Source organism: Gymnoscopelus braueri (assembly GCF_963280865.1).
Source record: "Gymnoscopelus braueri genome assembly, chromosome: 16".
In the NCBI taxonomy this organism is placed as follows: Eukaryota; Metazoa; Chordata; class Actinopteri; order Myctophiformes; family Myctophidae; genus Gymnoscopelus; species Gymnoscopelus braueri.
In genome coordinates, this window is record NC_137616.1 from 2,504,003 (window position 1) to 2,524,056 (window position 20,054).

Genomic DNA, 20,054 nt, shown 5'->3' on the forward strand with positions numbered 1-20,054 from the left:
CCGTACTTTTCAAGTCACATGTCTTTGTTTACTAGGAAGAAGATGGAGCACAGCTGCTGGATCATCACCTCACACATGTATTCATCACATATAGATTCTAATTGTTTCCCGTAATTGGAGTATAAAGCGGTGCTATGTATGTAGAGCTATTAACCATAAGTGTTGTCTAATTTGACAGCCTTCCAAGCTGGCCAACTGACTATAAAGGCCATTGTAGAATCTAGTAGATCTATAAATCTAGTATAAACCATGAGATCTCTGAGCTATGTTCAGAGAGTCAGCCTGGATTTCACAGGAACTCTGTTTCCTCACGCCATCTGTCTGGGAGATGCGGACAATGATAAGGTAAATATTATCAAATAAGCTTTTGAATTGTATTAGACATGGTTCACTTGACGCTCGTCATGGCGGAACTTCAACCTGGTTTTGTCACTTTCTCCGTTCATCTACATAAACGTTCAGATTTCAAATATAAAGTGCTAACCTCATGGCCACGGATGTAACAAGTTGAATCGGGTGGGTATAAGTACCCGTATTTTCCGTATTGTTCAATACAAAGTATTTTAATCCGATCGGTGGCCATTTTCTCATAGAGTTATGATGTATCAGTGTGCAGTATACCTTCCAACCGATAAGTTCGCGTAGTTGAAAGCATTATGGAGAAAATTCGAAGAAAATGGCCACCGATTGGATTAAAAGGCTTTTTATTGAACAATACGGAAGATACGGGTACTTAGACCCAAGCGTTTGAACTTGTTACATCCATGGCCGTGAGGTAAGCACTTTATATTTGAAATAGGAAAGTGTATGTAGATATACGGGTTGTAAATGGAGAAAGTGCAAACACCAGGAACAAGTTGCGCCATGACCATGACTGACATGATACGACAGTCATGTTTCAGGGCTAGTAAAGCAGAGGTCTTCAGCGGCTATATTCAAATGGCCGAAATGTATATTGGTCTGAAGTGGTTAAAGTATGTTTTGTAATAATAATCTAAATCTGCAAACTAGTAGCCTAACTAAACTGTCAAATAATTGTAGTGGAGTAAAAGTACAATATTTGCCTCTTGAGATGTAATGGAGTAGAAGTAAAAGTATTGAAAATGGGAAATACTCCAGTAAAGTAAAAAATCCTCAAAAGTGTACTTAAGTACAGTACTTGAGTAAATGTACTTAGTTACTTTACACCATTGATTATCAGTGTTGTGTAAATTAAACGTCTTAGTGTTTGTTTACACATTAGCTTGGCTAATAATATGTTTGTTATGTTATGATTAATGCTAATATGTATTGTCAGATGTAGGCTAATGAACTATATTTTTTGGGGAAAAACCCTTCCAATCACACACACATTTGGAGGCCCCCCCTCTAGTAACTCTGAGGACCCCCGGGGTCCCAGACCCCCTGTTGCATGATGTAAAGTATACATGATTTGAACATGCATGGTACATCATTGCCTAAATATACCCTTCAACTTCTAGTTTATCCCCCAAATGACTGGCTGGCTATCACAGGTTTTGTAGAGATATGTTGCATTTGTAGAAATATTGGGCCTTAAATGTAATAAATAAAGAATACATCATCAGATCATAAAGAATAAAATGATCTGATGATGTATTTGGCCCCTCATTTGTAAAATAAATGTAGATAATTTAAAATCCGTGTTCTCAGGGGGGTAACCGGAAGGCTCGCCCCAAAACACACTCACCCCCATTTTTTTCGATGACCGCTCGCCCCCCAGCGGTTCTTGTATTCGTTTTACTGGTCACCAGAGAATTCGACCCAGGACGATTCGACCCGGACCATTCGACCCGCTCTCGACCCGCTTGGACCTGACATTTCGACCCGGACCGCGAGAGAGAGAGACAGACAGAGAGAGAGAGAGAGACAGAGACATAATAATAATAATAATAATATGTACATTGATTTACCAAACAATTATTATTTGTCTGTCAGGGTGGACCATTCGACCCGCTCTCGACCCGCTTGGACCTGACATATAATAGTTTTACTGAGGTTAAGTTTAGGAATAACATAAGGTTAGGTTTAGACATAGTTTTACTGAGGTTAAGTTTAGGAATAAGGTTAGGTTTAGACATAGTTTTACTGAGGTTAGGTTTAGGAATAAGGTTAGGTTTAGACATAGTTTTACTGAGGTTAAATTTAGGAATAAGGTTAGGTTTAGGCATAGTTTTACTGAGGTTAGGTTTAGGAATAAGGTTAGGTTTAGGCATAGTTTTACTGAGGTTACGTTTAGGAATAAGGTTAGGTTTAGACATAGTTTTACTGAGGTTAAGTTTAGGAATAAGGTTAGGTTTAGGCATAGTTTTACTGAGGTTACGTTTAGGAATAAGGTTAGGTTTAGACATAGTTTTACTGAGGTTAAGTTTAGGAATAAGGTTAGGTTTAGGCATAGTTTTACTGACGCTAAGTTTAGGAATAAGGTTAGGTTTAGACATAGTTTTACTGAGGTTAAGTTTAGGAATAAGGTTAGGTTTAGGCATAGTTTTACTGAGGTTAAGTTTAGGAATAACATAAGGTTAGGTTTAGACATAGTTTTACTGAGGTTAAGTTTAGGAATAAGGTTAGGTTTAGACATAGTTTTACTGAGGTTAAGTTTAGGAATAACATAAGGTTAGGTTTAGACATAGTTTTACTGAGGTTAGGTTTAGGAATAAGGTTAGGTTTAGACATAGTTTTACTGAGGTTAAATTTAGGAATAAGGTTAGGTTTAGGCATAGTTTTACTGAGGTTAGGTTTAGGAATAAGGTTAGGTTTAGGCATAGTTTTACTGAGGTTAGGTTTAGGAATAAGGTTAGGTTTAGGCATAGTTTTACTGAGGTTAAGTTTAGGAATAAGGTTAGGTTTAGACATAGTTTTACTGAGGTTAAATTTAGGAATAAGGTTAGGTTTAGGCATAGTTTTACTGAGGTTAAATTTAGGAATAAGGTTAGGTTTAGGCATAGTTTTACTGAGGTTAGGTTTAGGAATAAGGTTAGGTTTAGGCATAGTTTTACTGAGGTTATGTTTAGGAATAAGGGTTCCATAATTCCTCAGGGGCCCACTGTTGTTCCGGTTACCAAATGAGTCATGCTGCCTGTCTGTCTCCCTCCATCGTAGTTGAACGAGCTGGTTGTGGGCGACACCAGCGGGAAGCTGCTGGTTTACAAGAACGATGACCCCAAACCCTGGATCACCAGAAGCTGTGTGGGCATGGTCAGTACACAACACAGTGTGACAACCAGTGTTGATTTTGACAGCAGATTTTGATTTGGTTTTAGTCATATTTTAGTCACCACATAAGATTATAGTTGACTAAATCTACAGTTGATTTAGTCGACTAAAATGTATGTTGGCGACAGTGGTGGAAAAAGTACTCAAATTCTTTACTTAAGTAAAAGTACCAATACTGCAATATAGAAATACTCTGTTACAAGTAAAAGTCCAGAATTCCAAATTTACTTGAGTAAAATTACAAAAGTATCGGCATCAAAATGTACTTAAAGTACCAAAAGTAAAAGTACTAAAATATTTGAAAAGCTCACATATAGGGCTCACATATAGGGCTAAAGTGGTTAATGTATATTTTGTAATATCATACTTTATATCTGAAAAGTAACTAGTAACTAAAGGTTTCAAATAATTGTAGTGGAGTAAAAGTACAATATTTGCCTCTGAGATGTAGTGGAGTAGAAGTAAAAGTATTGGAAATTGGAAATACTCAAGTAAAGTACAAATACCTCAACATTTTACTTAAGTACAGTACTTAACTAAATGTACTTAATAACTTTCCACCACTGGTTGGCGATGCCTTGATGGTGTCGTAATGGCTGATTTTACACTTGGTTGCATGCTGAGAATAGCCGATCTACATTTTTTAATTTAGTCTTAGTTTTAGTCGCCATAGCTTAGTTTTTATGTAGTTTTCGTCATAGTTTTAGTCGACAAAATCAACACTGGTGACAACAATGTGACCATGTTACACCATCATTTGTTTACCGTGCTCACGTGTTGTCTCTTCTGATGTCTCCAGCTCACCTGTGTGGCAGTAGGAGACGTCTGCAACAAAGGAAAGGTTAGCTGCTATTCTTTTGAAAAAAAAAATTAAAATGTGTACATATCTTTGAATATATATATATACATTTTTAACTCAAATCTTTGCTTCCGGGGGTCCCTGGAACAAAACATTTTCAGATTAGGGTCCGCGGCCAAATACATTTTGTGAGGTCCTTGACATGAAAAAGTTTGAGAACCACTATAGCAACATAGTATAAAAATAGATAGATAGATTAGATTTTATTTACAAATGTTTGCTTTAAAAAATATATCTCTGCTGTCCGGCAGAAACCAGCTAACTCCAAAATGTTCATTTTTCAGGAAATGACAAAAACAAAACAAAAAGTGGAGTTAGGAGGTTTTGTTCATCATTGATAAGAACAGCTAAATGGACCTCCAAGCTCACAATGAGGATGGAGGTCAAAAGGGGGTGGAGCCTGGAGTCAGCAAAACCAGCTAACTCCACCCCCCTTTGCTGGAGTTAGCTGGTTTAGCAGAAAGTTTGAGGATCCAATGGAGTTAGCTGGTTTTGTCAGAAGCGCTTTTTAATACTTTTCATTGGTTCATATTTTTTGAATCGACACACAGATGTAAAGGGTGTTCAATAGCACTGATTTATGGGAAAAAAAATTGAAAGCGGAAAAATTGAGTTAGCTGGTTCCTGCCCGACAGCAACGAATATTCAAAGATCTGCACATATTTTCATGATTTTTTTCAAAAATAACAGATCTACAAGCTCTGCTATTTTTGAATAACCAAAGGAATCTAAAAAGGACACACATATATGCGTCCCCGGTCTTAGTGGGTCAACCAATCTGTTGTCACCTTGTGTCCCGCCGTGTGGCAGAACTTTGTGGTGGCAGTGGGAGCAGAGGGCTGGTTCCACCTGTTTGACCTGACAGCGGCCGTGGCAGACTCGTCCAGCCAGCATGAAGCCCTGTTCTACTCAGACGACCACAAGTGTTTCACTCAGCACATCCCCGCCAACACCAAGGTCATCCTCATCAGTGATATCGGTAAGATAAAAAGATGTTTCTCTTTTTTTTTTTTTTATCCAGACACCCAAATGAATATGTATTTGTCTGCGGGGTCCGCATCTGAAAACATGTTGTGCCAGGGACCCCCATTCAAGATTTATTTTGAAAATAAATCTTTGGATATATATATATATATATATATATATATATATATATATATATATATATATATATATATATATATATATATATATATATATATATATATATATATATATATATATAATATATATATATATATATTTTTTAAAGCAAACATTTGTAACTCAAATATTTACTTCTGGGCGTCCCTGGAACAAAATATTTTTTGATGGGAGATTTTGAGGGGGTCCTTGACATGAAAAGGTTTGAGAACCACTGTTAGGATTTAGAAGACATTTGTAGAATCCCCAGAAGCAAAGATTTGAGTTAAAAATGTTTTTTTGGTACTATCCAGACACCCAAATTAATATGTATTTGTCTGCGGGGTCCCCATCTGAAAATATGTTGTACCAGGGACCCCCATACAAGATTTTATTTTTAAAATAGCAGGTCTAAAAGCTCACAACGCGTCGCAAAGATGTACTGTATAGACTAGAGGTTTAAAGTGCTCATGTGGCCTATGGTCTCTTCCTTTGGGCTTTTTTTTCATAGACCTGGTTGCTCGTTTGGTTGTCTCTCTCTCGCAAAATCTGGCAACACTGAATTGAATTTTGTGGACCCCAGGAAGACTTAACGACCACTTTGTGGAAGCTAATACATTCTTTAACCTGTTAAGACCAGGAACGCATCTGTGTCATTTTTATCATTTCTTTGACTATTCAAAAATAGCAGATCTACAAGCTCATAGTGCGGCACTGAGTGCCGCGCTACGAGCTTGTAGATCTGCTATTTTTGAAAAATCTTGAACATTTGTGCAAATCTTTGAATATATATTTTAAAGCAAACATTTGTAACACAAATATTTACTTCTGGGGGTCTCTGGAACAAAATAATTTTATGTAGGGGTCCGCGGCCAAATACATATCATTTCGGGGGTCCTTGGCATGAAAAAGTTTGAGAATCACTGATATAGCAACAATAGTTTTTTTTTTCAGAAAACTGTTAGGATTTAGAAGACATTTGTAGAATCCCCAGAAGCAAAGATTTGAGTTAGGAAAATGTTAAAACTTTAAAGAATATGTATTCAGATTTGCACACATTTTCACAATAAAAAAGAAAAAAAAATAGCCCAGCTTGCAGATCTGCTATTTTTGAATAGCCGAAGAAATTAAAAAATGACACACAGATGCGTTCCCAGTCTTAACACCTTGGGTGCCAAAACCGTGAATCTCCGGTTTTGCAAAAAGTGACGTTGAGTGCCAAAACCGGGAATCTACGTGAAGTCAATCTTTTTTTTTTTCTTTTTTTTTTTCCACAAGGGGGGGGGGGGCTAGCGCAGCTCTGGAATCGCCCAAGGTGACTCTGAGAAGGAAGGGACAGATGGATCACCGTGCCAAAAAAACTGGCTCCCGTCTGCTCCCATTCTATCTCCTTGCAAAAAAACTCTTAACTTTTTACAGTGGGGAAAAGCAAAAAATTTCGATCCGAGATCACTCCGCCATGGTGACTCGCATGAGAGATGTTATTGTTCCAGCCGTTAGCCAGGACCATCCACCACCGTGCACGCATATATTGCTTACAATCGGGTGCTCGTCGTGGAGTCTGCAGCTGTAAACAGCGTATCGTTACAAACGGTGAGATCTCTGGCACACTTTTTTAATAAAACTCTGGCATCGAATGTGTTAAAGGGATAGTTCACCCCAAAACAACTTTTTTTCCTATCGATTAGTCAACCCATGGAGACTTGAATTCATGGATATTTTTTTGTTTTTATTGCATTCCTAAGCCAATAATTTGATGACCAGCAGGCCGGTAAGGCAGCGGTTCCGGTAGGAGACACAAAGGAGACTCTTTGTGTCAAAAAAATATCAATGAATTCAAGTCTCCATTTTTTGGGGGGGGGGTGAACCATCCTTTTAATGGATTATTAAAGAGTAATGAACTGAGCGTGTGTGTGTGTGTTCTCCTGCAGACGGTGACGGTCGCAGTGAGCTGGTGGTGGGCTACACAGACCGGGTGGTCAGAGCTTTCCGTTGGGAGGATTCTGCGGACCCCGCTGACCCGCCAGGCTCTGGTCAGCTGGTCCTGCTCAAGAAGTGGCTTCTGGAGGGGCAGGTACGTACGGGGACTCCCTCTTTCCCAGGTGTTTCGCCCAGGTAGGGCGTGGTTTTGAGGTTATAGGTTAAGGCAGTGTGGTTCCCAAAAGGTGGGTCGCGGACCCATTTTTATGGGTTGCGACTCGCAAGTAAATATCCTTTTTTTTAAACTTCTTATGAAAAAATAATAATAATAATATATATATATATATATGTATATATATATATATATATATATATATATATATATATATATATATATATATATATATAATAATATATATATATATATATATATATATATATATATATATGTGTATATATGTTACAGGGTGAATGGAGAACCAGGGTGATTGAAGAAGGCTCGCTCGTTTTTACCCACCCAGCAATTCTGTAGAAGAAACACTAGAGGGAGCCACAAGCCAGGCTTGTGCACAAGCACATATGGCCGTGACCACCCACACACACACAGTCACACACACACACACACACACATGCGCGCGCACGCACACGCGCTCATGCTTTCAATGGACTGTTAAGATACTTTTATTGTGTTCTGCTGGCTTTTGTTTTAGTTTCTCCCTGACACACACACACACACACACACACACACACACACACACACACACACACACACACACACACACACACACACACACACACACACACAGTGATCCATGAAAAGAACTATTCTGTCCCTATCGGTTTACAAATCAAACGGCGCTGAGTCGACTAGTGGAGCGTCGGCCGGTCACCGCGGGCACTCGCGCCTGGAGGCGCGAGGGCGCGCTTCCTCGGCCTCAAGCTCCACTAAGTCGGCGCGCCGTGCGTGTGAACGCGTGTTCAGCGTTCCCCTCATAGATATTATGGTTCCCCTAGCTTAGCTTCCTGGTTGCTATGTGGGGGGGAACAACAAAAGACAGGTCTCCGTCGGCGCATCAAAGCCCCGCCTCTCCGCGCTCTCCTTCTCCTCCTCGGAGGAGGAGGAGAAGGAGAGAAGGAGAGGACGGGACGGTTTAAAACGCGAGGAGGAGGAGGAGGAGGAGGCTCCTCTTCCTCGCGAGCCTCGCGTAATAACCCCCCGCCTCGCAGCGCCGTCCTCCTCCTCCTCCTCGCGAGCCTCGCTAATAAACCCTGTCTCGAAAAGCCCCGCCTCGCCCCGAAGGAGCCCCGTGCCTAAAAACGAGCGCTCTGTCTTCAATCACCCTGGATCTCCATTCACCCTGTGACATATATATATGTATGTATTTCAAAAGATTTCCAATGTCTTTTTTTTCTAATTATTTTCACAATTCATAAAATAAATCTAAATTCCATAAAGAAATACATTTAAAAAAACTTTACAAGTTGTGAAAATAGCAGATCTACAAGCTCACAACGCGTCGCATCGCGACACGTTTTGAGCGTTATCGGCTATTTTCACCAGTTTGGGTCCCGGGAAGACATCAAATGTATCTTTAGGGTTCGGTTTTGGCATATAACCACGCCTACCTGGGCGAAACACCAAAGAAAGAGGGAGTCCCGGACAGGCGCACTCTTGATTATTCTCTCGCTGTCGGGTGGAAACCTTGTACAGTATGTCCAAAGTATGTCCAACTTCCTGAAAACTTACTTTTCAGGAAGTGGAGAAAAACCCAACCTTATTTATAAAACCCACAGACACACGTAACCACTTTCATCTTCATTTAAAAACGTTCAAAAATAGTTTCCAAATGTATGAGTGTACAAATGGAAGCAAATGGACCATTATGGGTCCAAAAAATAGTAATTTATTTTGAACAACTCTGATATTGTAATTGTATAGCATATACAAGTCCACATACCAGCTCTGACGGTGTGAAAAAAAGTCATTGTACACCTTACAAAAGAATAGTAGATCTACAAGCTTACAACGGTGACGCGTTGTAGATCTGCTATTTCTGCTATTTTTGGAAAATGTTTGAAAATGTATGGACAGTTTTCCATCATGGAAACGATTACGACGATGTTAACGATTTTGCTAAAAATTATTGCGACTATCCCAAATAACTGCGATTAGACTGTGTGTGTGTGTGTGTGTGTGTGTGTGTGTGTGTGTGTGTGTGTGTGTGTGTGTGTGTGTGTGTGTGTGTGTGTGTGTGTGTGTGTGTGTGTGTGTGTGTGTGTGTGTGTGTGTGTGTGTGTGTGTGTGTGTGTGTGTGTGTGTGTGTGTGTGTGTGTGTGTGTGTGTGTGTGTGTGTGTGTGTGTGCGTGCGTGCGTGCGTGCGTGCGTGCGTGCGTGCGTGCGGCCGCGCGGTCTGTGTGTCAGGTGGACAGCTTGTCGGTGAACCCGGGTCCAGAGGGCTTGCCAGAGCTGATGGTGTCCCAGCCAGGCTGTGGCTACGCCATCCTGCTGTGTACCTGGACCCAACAGCATCACTCCACTGGCCCTGCAGCGGAAGGACCTGCCACGCCCGGGAGGTCAGCACCTCATCGTTTATGGATGAATTAAATAGACCATTGTTACTCCGGGGGCCCCCAGGGGTCCTTGAGGGGGGATACCAGGGGGTCCCCAGTTAAATGTGTTAATATAGCGTCACAATAATTTTAACCCCTTTTATCCATATTTTATACTTTGGCTATTCAAAAATAGCAGATCGAGCTTTTCGATCTGCTATTTTAGAAAAATCTTGAAAATGTGTGCACATTTTTGAATATATAGTTTTTTTAAACCGAACATTTTTAACTCAAATCTTTGCTTCTCGGGGTCCCTGGAACAACAGTTTGCGGTCCGCGGTCAAATACATATCATTTTGGGGGTCCTTGACATGAAAAGGTTTGAGAACCACTGAAATATAGTACACACTATCAGATTTAAAGGTAGGGTAAGTGATATGTTTTGGATAAAACAAAATGTGTTTCTGTTAAAAGGTTAAAGCACTATATTCTGATAGTAATCATTGCTATAGAGTGTGTGTTCAGTCACCGGGGTCTTTAATAAACAGAAAATACATTTTCAGGAAGGTGACAACATTTCAGCCAATCAGGAGAGAGTACCCATTTATCAGCTCCATTTTTTATAGTGTTCCAGCTCCAATTGTGTCTGCTCATTTCTTTGTGTCAGCACTTCCAATTTCACTTGCTGAATCTGTATCCTGTCTGAGTTCTCTCTCCTGATTGGATACAATCGGTATCCCAACCTGAAAATGCATCTTTCTGTTTATTAAAGAGCTGGAGAGACAGGGAGTCCTGTGTGTTACTGAACAAACACTCTATAGCAATACTGTATCCACCTGTTTCCGCGGGAATTTACTGGAGCAAAAATCCTGTGTGGGAAACATCCTGCGGACGGACCAGAAGTAGGAAGTAGCAGCTCAGTGTGTTTACATTTGCCAGCAGAACGTAGCTGTAGCTTCACAGGTCGCATAGCGATTCTGACTCCAAAGCTACAGCTACGTTCTGCTGGCAAATGTAAACACACTGAGCTGCTACTTCCTACTTCCGGTCCCTCCGCAGGATGTTTCCCACACATCAGGAAACTACCCGCGGAAACAGGTGGATAGAGTACTATAACAATATAGAGCTATTTAACACTTATTGTAACCAAAGAAAATCACCTAGCCTACCTTTTAATCTGGCCTCAAAAGAAAACATAATGTGTATTATCTTAATCACACGATTTGATTAGATTTCTGATTGATCTTTATGTCCTACAGTGAGGGGCCGTCCCGAGATGTGATTCTCCACCTGACCACTGGGCGGATCCACAACAAAAATGTCTCCACTCACCTCATTGGCAGCATCAGCAGAGGTACCAAAACAGATCATTGCGACTCACAACATAATTGTGTTTTCGGCATTGCACATTGGAACTGTAAATGTACATTTAATTTTGTCAAAAATGTAACAGGGCGGATATGACAATTATTTTAAAAATACAAAGAAATGACTGGCGGCATGTTGCATAATTTTACACTTTCAAAAATGTTAAAAAATTGTGGAAACAGCCGATCTACAAGCTCACAACTCGTCACATCGTGACGTGTTGTGAGCTTGTAGATCTGATATTTCCACTACATTTTGAAAATGTTTCAAGACGTATGAACTCTTTTCAACATTTTCAACATTTCGATTATGATTAATATAAAATAATTTAATTGCGATTACCTCAAAATAATTGCAATTTGGCGATTGTGTAATAATTGTGACAGACCTAGCTGTCAATTGGACGTCTGAGTACTGTTAGAATAATGGTGCACACAAAATCAATGTCTAATCATCACATCACATTCATGTCTGTCTTTCATAGGTTCAAAAGATGATTCTTCTAAGTGTGGCCTGTTCGCCCTCTGCACTCTTGATGGTAAGTCTAGACATTAACCCATTAAGACCTGAGGTCGATTCTACAAATGCCTTCTGAATCAGTGTTGTTCTCACACTTTCAAGATTTTTCATATTTTCAAAAATAGCAGATGTTCAAGCTCGCAGCAACAGTATCAAGTTGAACCTCATAAATTGGTACTTTCTCCTGATTGGCCGAAAATTGTCAACCCACCTGGAAATGTATTTCCTGCTCATTAAATGATTACTATAAGAATTATAGAGCATACATGGGCAACTGGTGGCCCGCAGGTTAATATCGGACTACTGATGATATATTATTGATTTCAGCTGTTACAATTCCAAACATGACCCATTTTAATTACTTCAGTCTATATTAGTAGCTTAACACATTGCGTGCCAATCGCGTAGTTCTACGCGAACCTAAATAATTGCGCAGCGTGCCAGTCGCGTAGTTTGACGCGAAGTGGTCTTTTTTTTTTGCAGTGACACATTTCATTGTAGGCCTCCCTCGCAGTGACACATTTCATTGTAGCACATATGGAAATATCCGTATCCGGAGATTTTCGTTCCCACCCGCCGCCGCTCTAAATCTTCCCCTAATCCGCCATTATCTCAGAGTTTTTTTTCTCCTCGCTGAACGCTGTTTAACATAAACCGCGACTACTGCAAAATGGAATGTCGCCGATTGAAACGGTCTTCTCTGGGCCACTCACACAGCTACCCTGTGTGTCTACAAACAGATTAACGCGCGATCTTAAGGTATTTAGCGAGGTCTGTGGCGACGTGAAAAAAACAACAATAAATCGCTGGCACTGGTGAGTACATTATGATATTAAACTCTGGCGTGGAATGTGTTAATGACAAGTATTCAAATTATATTGTCTTTTTTTAATTTATTTGTAATAAATTCCTTTAAGTTAACATAAGTATAAGTAAATGCATTTGAAATTAAATAAAAATTTTACTTTTCAGGATTCCAATTCAAAAATAGCACAAAAAAAAATCAGGAAATAGCAGATCTACAAGGTCAAAACGCGTCGCAGTGCGACGTGTTTTGACCTTGTAGATCGGCTACTTTTGCTACTTTTGTGTGACATAGAAGTACGGCATTAATTTACGAAAAAAAGTTAAAAAACTGGGATAAGAGGTGTCTGCCCGACAGTATATGCAATTTGGCCCTCTGGAGTGAGTGTGGAAATATAGTGGCCCTCTCCATCATCAAAGTTGCATCACCCCTGATATAGAGCTTGTAGATCTAATATTTCCACCTACGGTTTGCCTGTTTTTTTTTAACACAAAAAGTTAGAATATGGAGATAAGAGGTTTATGTGTTTGTTTGCTTTGCGTGTCGTCATAGGAACCCTGAAGCTGATGGACAGTTCAGAACAGTTGCTGTGGTCGGTGCAGGTGGACCACCAGCTGTTCGCCCTGCAGAAGCTGGACGTCACTGTGAGTCTATATCAGTGGGTTTTGACCCTTTTCATATCAAGGTCCATTATTTATTTGGCATTTGAGCCACGGACCACCATGTGATGAGATTTAGACACCAAAACGTAGAATATTTAGTTATCGTTGGATATGATTCTGTCCACAATTCAGATTCACTTTATTGTCACTTAGATGCACTGTTTAGGTACATACATTACAACTTTACGCTCGGAAGCTCCATTAACACATTAACCGCCAAGAACGTAGTCCTACGGGCCGTTAAATCCAACTGTTAAGCGCCGAGACCGTAGCCCTACGGGCTGTGGTGCTTTTTCCTTTTTTTCGATTTTTTTTTTTTTTTAATTTTCCAGGGGGACCATTTTCAGTGTAACACCACCCGAAATCGACCGGAAGTGCGATCACGTTTTTTGTTTCCCGTCTGCCTTCATTCTAAGTCGTACACAAAAAGCTCTGTAAAACCTGTAATGGGACATGTAGTTTTTCATCCTCGCATTTCCCATGTTAACATAAACGATCAGAACTCAAACATGGCGGCTCCGTTTGACACGCGGTCTCGACGAGTAGACACCAGGACATGTGCCCGTTGTTTACAAACATTGGATCGGGCAATCTAAAGGATTTTAACGGGGCCTATGGCGACCTGAAAAAAACAAAAAACAACAATAAAACCTTGGCACTGGTGAGTACATTATGAGATTAGCCCTTGGCGGTGGATGTGTTAATAAAACAATAAAAACTAGATAAAAACAACCTAAAACACTCAGAAACTATAAATAAACACAGGCAAGAATATCAGTCATGGAAAGTGCATAGTGCAGAGTACACTTATTGCACATTCACTTTTCACTGTCATTTAACCCATTACCATTAACGTGTTTCACGTGTTTTTACCGCTATGGCGCAACGTGCCAATGACGTGTTTGACGTGTTTTTGAAAAAATAGTAAAAAGAAATGTTCAGAACCCAAGATATCATTATCTGAAGATTTGCAGCTCCATCCACTCCTTGTTTAACGTATAACTGAAAAAGGCTGTATCTCGCTTGCTAAGCACTTTTTTTTTACTTTGAAAAAAACTCTGGCACTGGGACAACATAATTTAGAAATATTTTTTCTTTATTCGTTTTTGTTCTTTTACATACTCATAGGTAGTACAATTGAGTGCCAGAATTGCCAAACGTTCAAAAAAAACAAAACTATTCTGGCACTCAATGAGTTAAGACCGGGAACGCATCTGTGATTCATTTTTAGATTTCTTTGGCTATTCAAAAATAGCAGATCTACAAGCTCATAGCGCGCCACCGAGTGCCGCGCTATGAGCTTGTAGATCTGCTATTTTTAGAAAAAAAAACGTGAAAATGGGTGCAAATCTTTGAATATATATAAATTTTTAACTCAAGTCTTTGCTTCTGGGGGGTCCCTGGAACAACATATTTTGAGATGGGGGTCCGCGGCCAAATACATATAATTTCGGGGGTCCTTGACATGAAAAAAGTTTGAGAACCACTGATATTATAGCAACACGTTTTTTCAAAAAACTGTTAGGATTTAGAAGACATTTGTAGAATCCCCCGGAAGCAAAGATTTGAGTTAAAAATATATGTATATTCAAAGATTTGCACAAACTTTCACGATTTTTCAAAAATAGCAGATCTACAAGCTCATACATAGCGCGGCTATTTTTGAATAGCCAAAGGAATCTAAAAATGACACAGATTCTTTCTCGGTCTGAACGGGATAACAGTCTGAAAGCCTGTGGGAAAAAAACTGTTCCTCAGCCTGTTAGTGCGCGCTGAGAGGATCTTGTATCCCTTCACCCTTTTGGACTTTAATTCCATGCTGTATTGATGTTGGTACCATAGGAGAGATAATAACAGGCCAATGTTGATCAAAAATAACAATTCTTCTACATTCTCTAATTGTGTTAGACTTCTTGTAAATGAAGTAATGCAGACGTGTAACAATAACTTAACTCTTGAGAGCGTAAAATGAAACCAACCGTGTAACAATAACTTCTAATAGTTAATAATAATCTAATAAGGGTCCATTTGGTTACCGACGCTCCATCATTCAGCTGGGGACCACCTGAAACCCCTTCAAGGACCACTGGTTGAGAACCACTGGTCTATATGGTTCTATATTCTGCTCATAGAAGAGCAAAAGTAACGTGTGTGTGTGTGTGTGTGTGTGTGTGTGTGTGTGTGTGTGTGTGTGTGTGTGTGTGTGTGTGTGTGTGTGTGTGTGTGTGTGTGTGTGTGTGTGTGTGTGTGTGTGTGTGTGTGTGTGTGTGTGTGTGTGTGTGTGTGTGTGCGTGCGCTCTAGGGGGACGGCAGAGAGGAGGTGGTGGCCTGTGCGTGGGACGGCCAGACGTACATCATCGACCACAACCGCATGGTGGTGCGCTTCCAGTTTGACGAGAACGTCAACGCCTTCTGCGCAGGTGGGCTCACCTAAAAAAAAACATCTCTAAATGCCTTTTCGGCTTTGTAAACAAAGACTGGGTCTAAATGGGTTAACGTATGAACATTCAGGGATTGGTAACGTGGGCAGATGGATACATAATTCCGTCCGTTGTGTGTGGTTTCCAGGACAATACACCTGTAAGGACGGCCAGAACAGCCCGTGCCTGGTGTACGTCAGCTTCAACCACAAGATCTACGTCTACTGGAGGGTGGAGCTGGAGCGCATGGAGCCCACCAACCTGCTGCGGGTCCTGGAGGAGAGGCCGGGGTTCAGGGGCCACCTGGAGAAGCTGGGAGTGGGAGTTCAACCTTCCAGGACGCAGCCATACGTTATGGCTAAGTGGGATGCACAGTGGTGGAAAAAGTACTCTACATTTTTACTTAAAGGGACACTTCGCCGATTTTGATAAAAATCTTATTTTTATGAAGTCTAGGACCCCATACACATGATCCTGGTGTGTTTTTTGTGTTGTATCTGTGTTTTTAGATTTTTGATCCGTGAGACATCCCCCAAAGCGTCAAATGACGTTTTCAGGGGGTTCTCACCTTATGTCCGTACTACATGACTGCAGGTGACTACAGGTGTAGTTCAAATCCAAACCAACCCCCATGGCTCAAAGGACCGGCCCCTGAGGGTGTCTCCCTAACATTTCGTACACCCTTCTTTCCCCACTCGGCCACTCCCATTAGCTACCTCACATGTATCATGGCGTCTGCAAACATATCAGAGTTATACTTTAGTACCCGGACCCACACGCAGCTAGGCGGGCAGTGAGGAGCAACAACCCGTCGGGGATGTTTCTTAGTGGAACTGACAGAATGTACACGGACCGTGGACGGTGGACGCTTGTCTCTCGAGTAAGTAAACATGCTGTAAAGTTGCCACTATCACTATAATCTCATGTTGTATCCCTCGGGTAGACTAAACTAGCTCGTGGAGCCGTGGCGTGAACGGAACGTTTGTTATTGTTGACTTTGACTGTAGCCTCGGAAACCTTTTGGAACATGACTGTCATGGCGGAACTTCAACCTGGTGTTGGCACTTTCTCCATTCACAGCCCTTTCATCTACATAAACGTTCATATTTCATATTTTCTACTCATTGGTATATTCTACATTGTGTAAGCATTTATAATGACAAAATGTATGAACACCCAATTCTATAAGGGTTCTTTTGAACTGTTTCATGATATAGGATAGGAGATGGTCTTTCATTTGGCAGAATGGTACATAATTACATGACTGTAAGCATTACAGATATAATAGTGAACAACTCTTGTTCATTCTGTTAGTATTTACTTCTACATGTAATCATTATTTTTCTGGGGACCCCAGCACATTGGATTCAACTTTACTGGTCTTAGATACAATAGGCTATAGTAAAACCTAATATTATCCATATACACCAATTGAAAGCATGAAACGATCTCAGTTGAAAAAAAACAAAAAACGATTAGGCTGTGTATGACAAGAGTATTTGAGCATTAGCATGTCATCTATTCTAAAGTAATGGCCAAGTTTAGTCCAAAGAATATAACTGTAAATGACAGTGAAACATTATGTTCTCAGAAATAAGGAATCACACATGACATGAGTATGAAACGTTTTGTTTTATTATATATGGTGGGAACTGGGAAGGAATGTTGAACACACACACACACACACACACACACACACACACACACACACACACACACACACACACACACACACACACACACACACACACACTTTGTGCTACTCTGCTAATTTACACATATTTAGTTTGCTAAAAGATGCAATCAATACAGAATACAATACAACAGCAGCAAAGATTGAGAGTGTTGCCAGATCTTGTGAGGGAAATAAGCAACCAGGTCTATGAAAACAAGCCCAAAATAAAATACCTGGGCCAAGAGCACTTGAAACCTAGACATGGGCTATTTGAAAATTGCAGATCTACAAGCTCACAACGGGTAGCGATGTGACGCATTGTGAGGTTGTAGATCTGCTATTTTCTAAGAAATCTTGAGGAAAAAGCGCTAAATGTATTGAATATTTTTGAAACATTTTAACAACACAAATCTGGTACAGGGGTCCTTGGCAGAAATTATAATTTCAGATGAGGGTCCGTGGACAAGTACACAATTACTTTATTTATGTATTTAAAAACAAGCCCAAAAAAAGTTACCCGCAACTACCAATATTTACAAAGTCCCAGAGTCGCTTATAATAAGCAGACATGGCAACATTGGTTGATGACAACATCAACATGTGTTGATGTTGTTGTAGTGAGAACTGGGAGGGGAAAGTTACAATGTAGACCACACCCCAAGACACAGGCCGAGTGGCCCCACCTCGCCCCCTGGCCCGGGCGATAGGGAGGAGCCTCAGGGTGACGTTCTCCTCCTCCCGGTGTCACTGTGGTCACCTTCCTCCAGCGTAAAGACACCGTGTTGAAGACGTGGACTTCAAGTTCAACCTTTGAGTCATCATGGACAAAGTAGTACAGCTTGTTTCTCGCTGCCACAGCAACACTCCCTGGTCTCCTTGGCACTCCGTTCAGACTCACAGTCCAGCGCAACATTCCTCACACTAAGGTGCTGTGTCCACCAAGATGTATGTTTTGAATGGTTTTAAAATGGGGAGCGGCGTGTTTTTCTTCTTTAGAAACCCCAGCACAGCGCGTGACGACGAAGTGCTTCAGCGTTTATTTTTGCGTTCGCGCTGCGTTTCACGTGCGGGGCGTTTTTTTCTCTTGCTAGCTGAAAGCTGAAATATTTTGAACTTATTGGCCACTCACAGATGCCTCTCAGTGTTTTCTTGCTTGAAATACCTCCCGAATCTAGTAACGCGCATCTTGTAGCGTTCCCTCAGAGATGCCGCGTCATACTGCTGATGTCACCTCCCCTTCACTTGACCCTATATGGAGCTTACGTGGTACCTTATATGGGGTTTCAGTACCGTCTATGATGCCAGCTTGCATGATATGGACCTCTTTGACCCTGCTCCTTGCATGGTTTATCTCGGCTTGCTCCGTGGGTATCTTGCAGTGGTGTAAAGTAACTTTAGTTACTAGTTACTTTGTAGATTTTGATTATTATTATGAAAACATCCATTTTACCACTTCAGCCCTATATACATTTCGGCCATTTGAAAATAGCCGATCTACAAGCTCACAATGCGTCGCGATGCGACATATTGTGAGCTTGTAGATCGGCTATTTTCAAAAGATTTGTATACATTTGAAAACTTGAAATGGGACATTCTGCATAATGAGTACTTTCACTTTTGGTACTTTAAGTACATTTTGATACCAATACTTTTGTACTTTTACTCAAGTAGATTTTGAATTCTGGACTTTCTACATTGTAGTATTGATACTTTTACTTAAGTACAAGATTTGAGTACTTTTTTCCACCCTTTACTCAGAAGCCTCCACAACAAGCTGTCCCATGTCAAAAATCTTTTCCACATTTGTGTTTTCCTGTTTCTTTTTCCCCCCTCACAGATCCAGATGACACGTCTGCGGTGAAACAGTTGGTGGAGGATCTTCTTTACAGAGATCCACCGAGCAAACGCAGCAACACACAGCCTTAAAGGGCTAGTTCACCCCCAAAATGACTTGTTTCTATTGATTACTCACCTCATGGAGCCTAGAATTCATGGAGATTTGTTTTGTTTTTGTCGCATTCCTGAGCCAATAATTTGATGACCGGCGGAGTCTCCATTGAGACTCCGCCGTTTATCAAATTATTAGGCTGCACTAGCCTTCCTGCTTTCGTGTATAGAGGGGCGGGTTTAAAATCAGCGCGGAGAAAATGCGCCTGATCCCATTGGTTCACCGATCTGTCCGTCAGCCCCCACCCCGTCAACACAACATTACGAGCGACGCCCACTGCACTCTGGTTGGTTGGGGAAATGAAACACTTCCTATACCGGGTACACCGACGCGCTGGTCCAGGCTTTTATTTTTTAGCAAAACTAAACAATAAAAGCCTGGAGATCGAGGCTATCAAATTATTGGCTCAGGAATGCGACAAAAACTTTCAAAATCTCAATGAATTCAAGGCTTCATGGGGTGTGTAGTCGATAGAAAATAAGTCATTGTTTGGGTGAACTATCCCTTTAACATGTGGCCTCTGCTCCTACTGCGCCTCCAGTCAGTTTTGTAAATCGTCTCTTGTGTTTAATAAAGACACATTTTCTTTTCTGTGTAACTTTTGTCGTTTTTTTCCTTGTCATCTCCCTATTCGGTGTAAATGTGCGGTTTTAGGTAGGCTACAGGTGTCATTTCAGGTGTTTTCAGTTGTCGTAACTGTCGGGTGGAAATCTCTTAAGTCCAAAACTGTTACTTTAAAATAAATTATAAAATAATTTAAAATATTTTGAATTCGATTTTCGAAATATATATACAATCACTTACAAAAAGTTTTAAACCCCACAGCATAATATATACAAACATGTTAAGATCTGGAACGCAAGTGTGTCATTTTAAGCTTTCTTTGGCTATTCAAAAATAGCAGATCTACAAGCTCATAGCGCGGCACAGAGTGCCGTGCTATGAGCTTGTAGATCTGCTATTTTTGAAGAA

General features: G+C 40.7%; 1 protein-coding gene across 1 annotated transcript; it reads left to right on the forward strand.

Annotated features, from left to right (window-relative positions):
* Positions 1-40: 40 nt before the first annotated feature.
* LOC308103687 (KICSTOR complex protein ITFG2-like) lies at positions 41-19,741 on the forward strand. The gene is made up of 12 exons (XM_080453809.1): positions 41-345; positions 3,121-3,216; positions 4,034-4,075; positions 4,904-5,072; positions 7,147-7,289; positions 9,558-9,709; positions 10,945-11,039; positions 11,538-11,591; positions 12,930-13,021; positions 15,342-15,459; positions 15,608-15,780; positions 18,971-19,741. The coding sequence occupies exons 1-12, from the start codon at positions 250-252 to the stop codon at positions 19,058-19,060; spliced, it is 1,320 nt and encodes a 439-aa protein (XP_080309935.1). The 5' UTR covers positions 41-249; the 3' UTR covers positions 19,061-19,741.
* Positions 19,742-20,054: the final 313 nt, after the last annotated feature.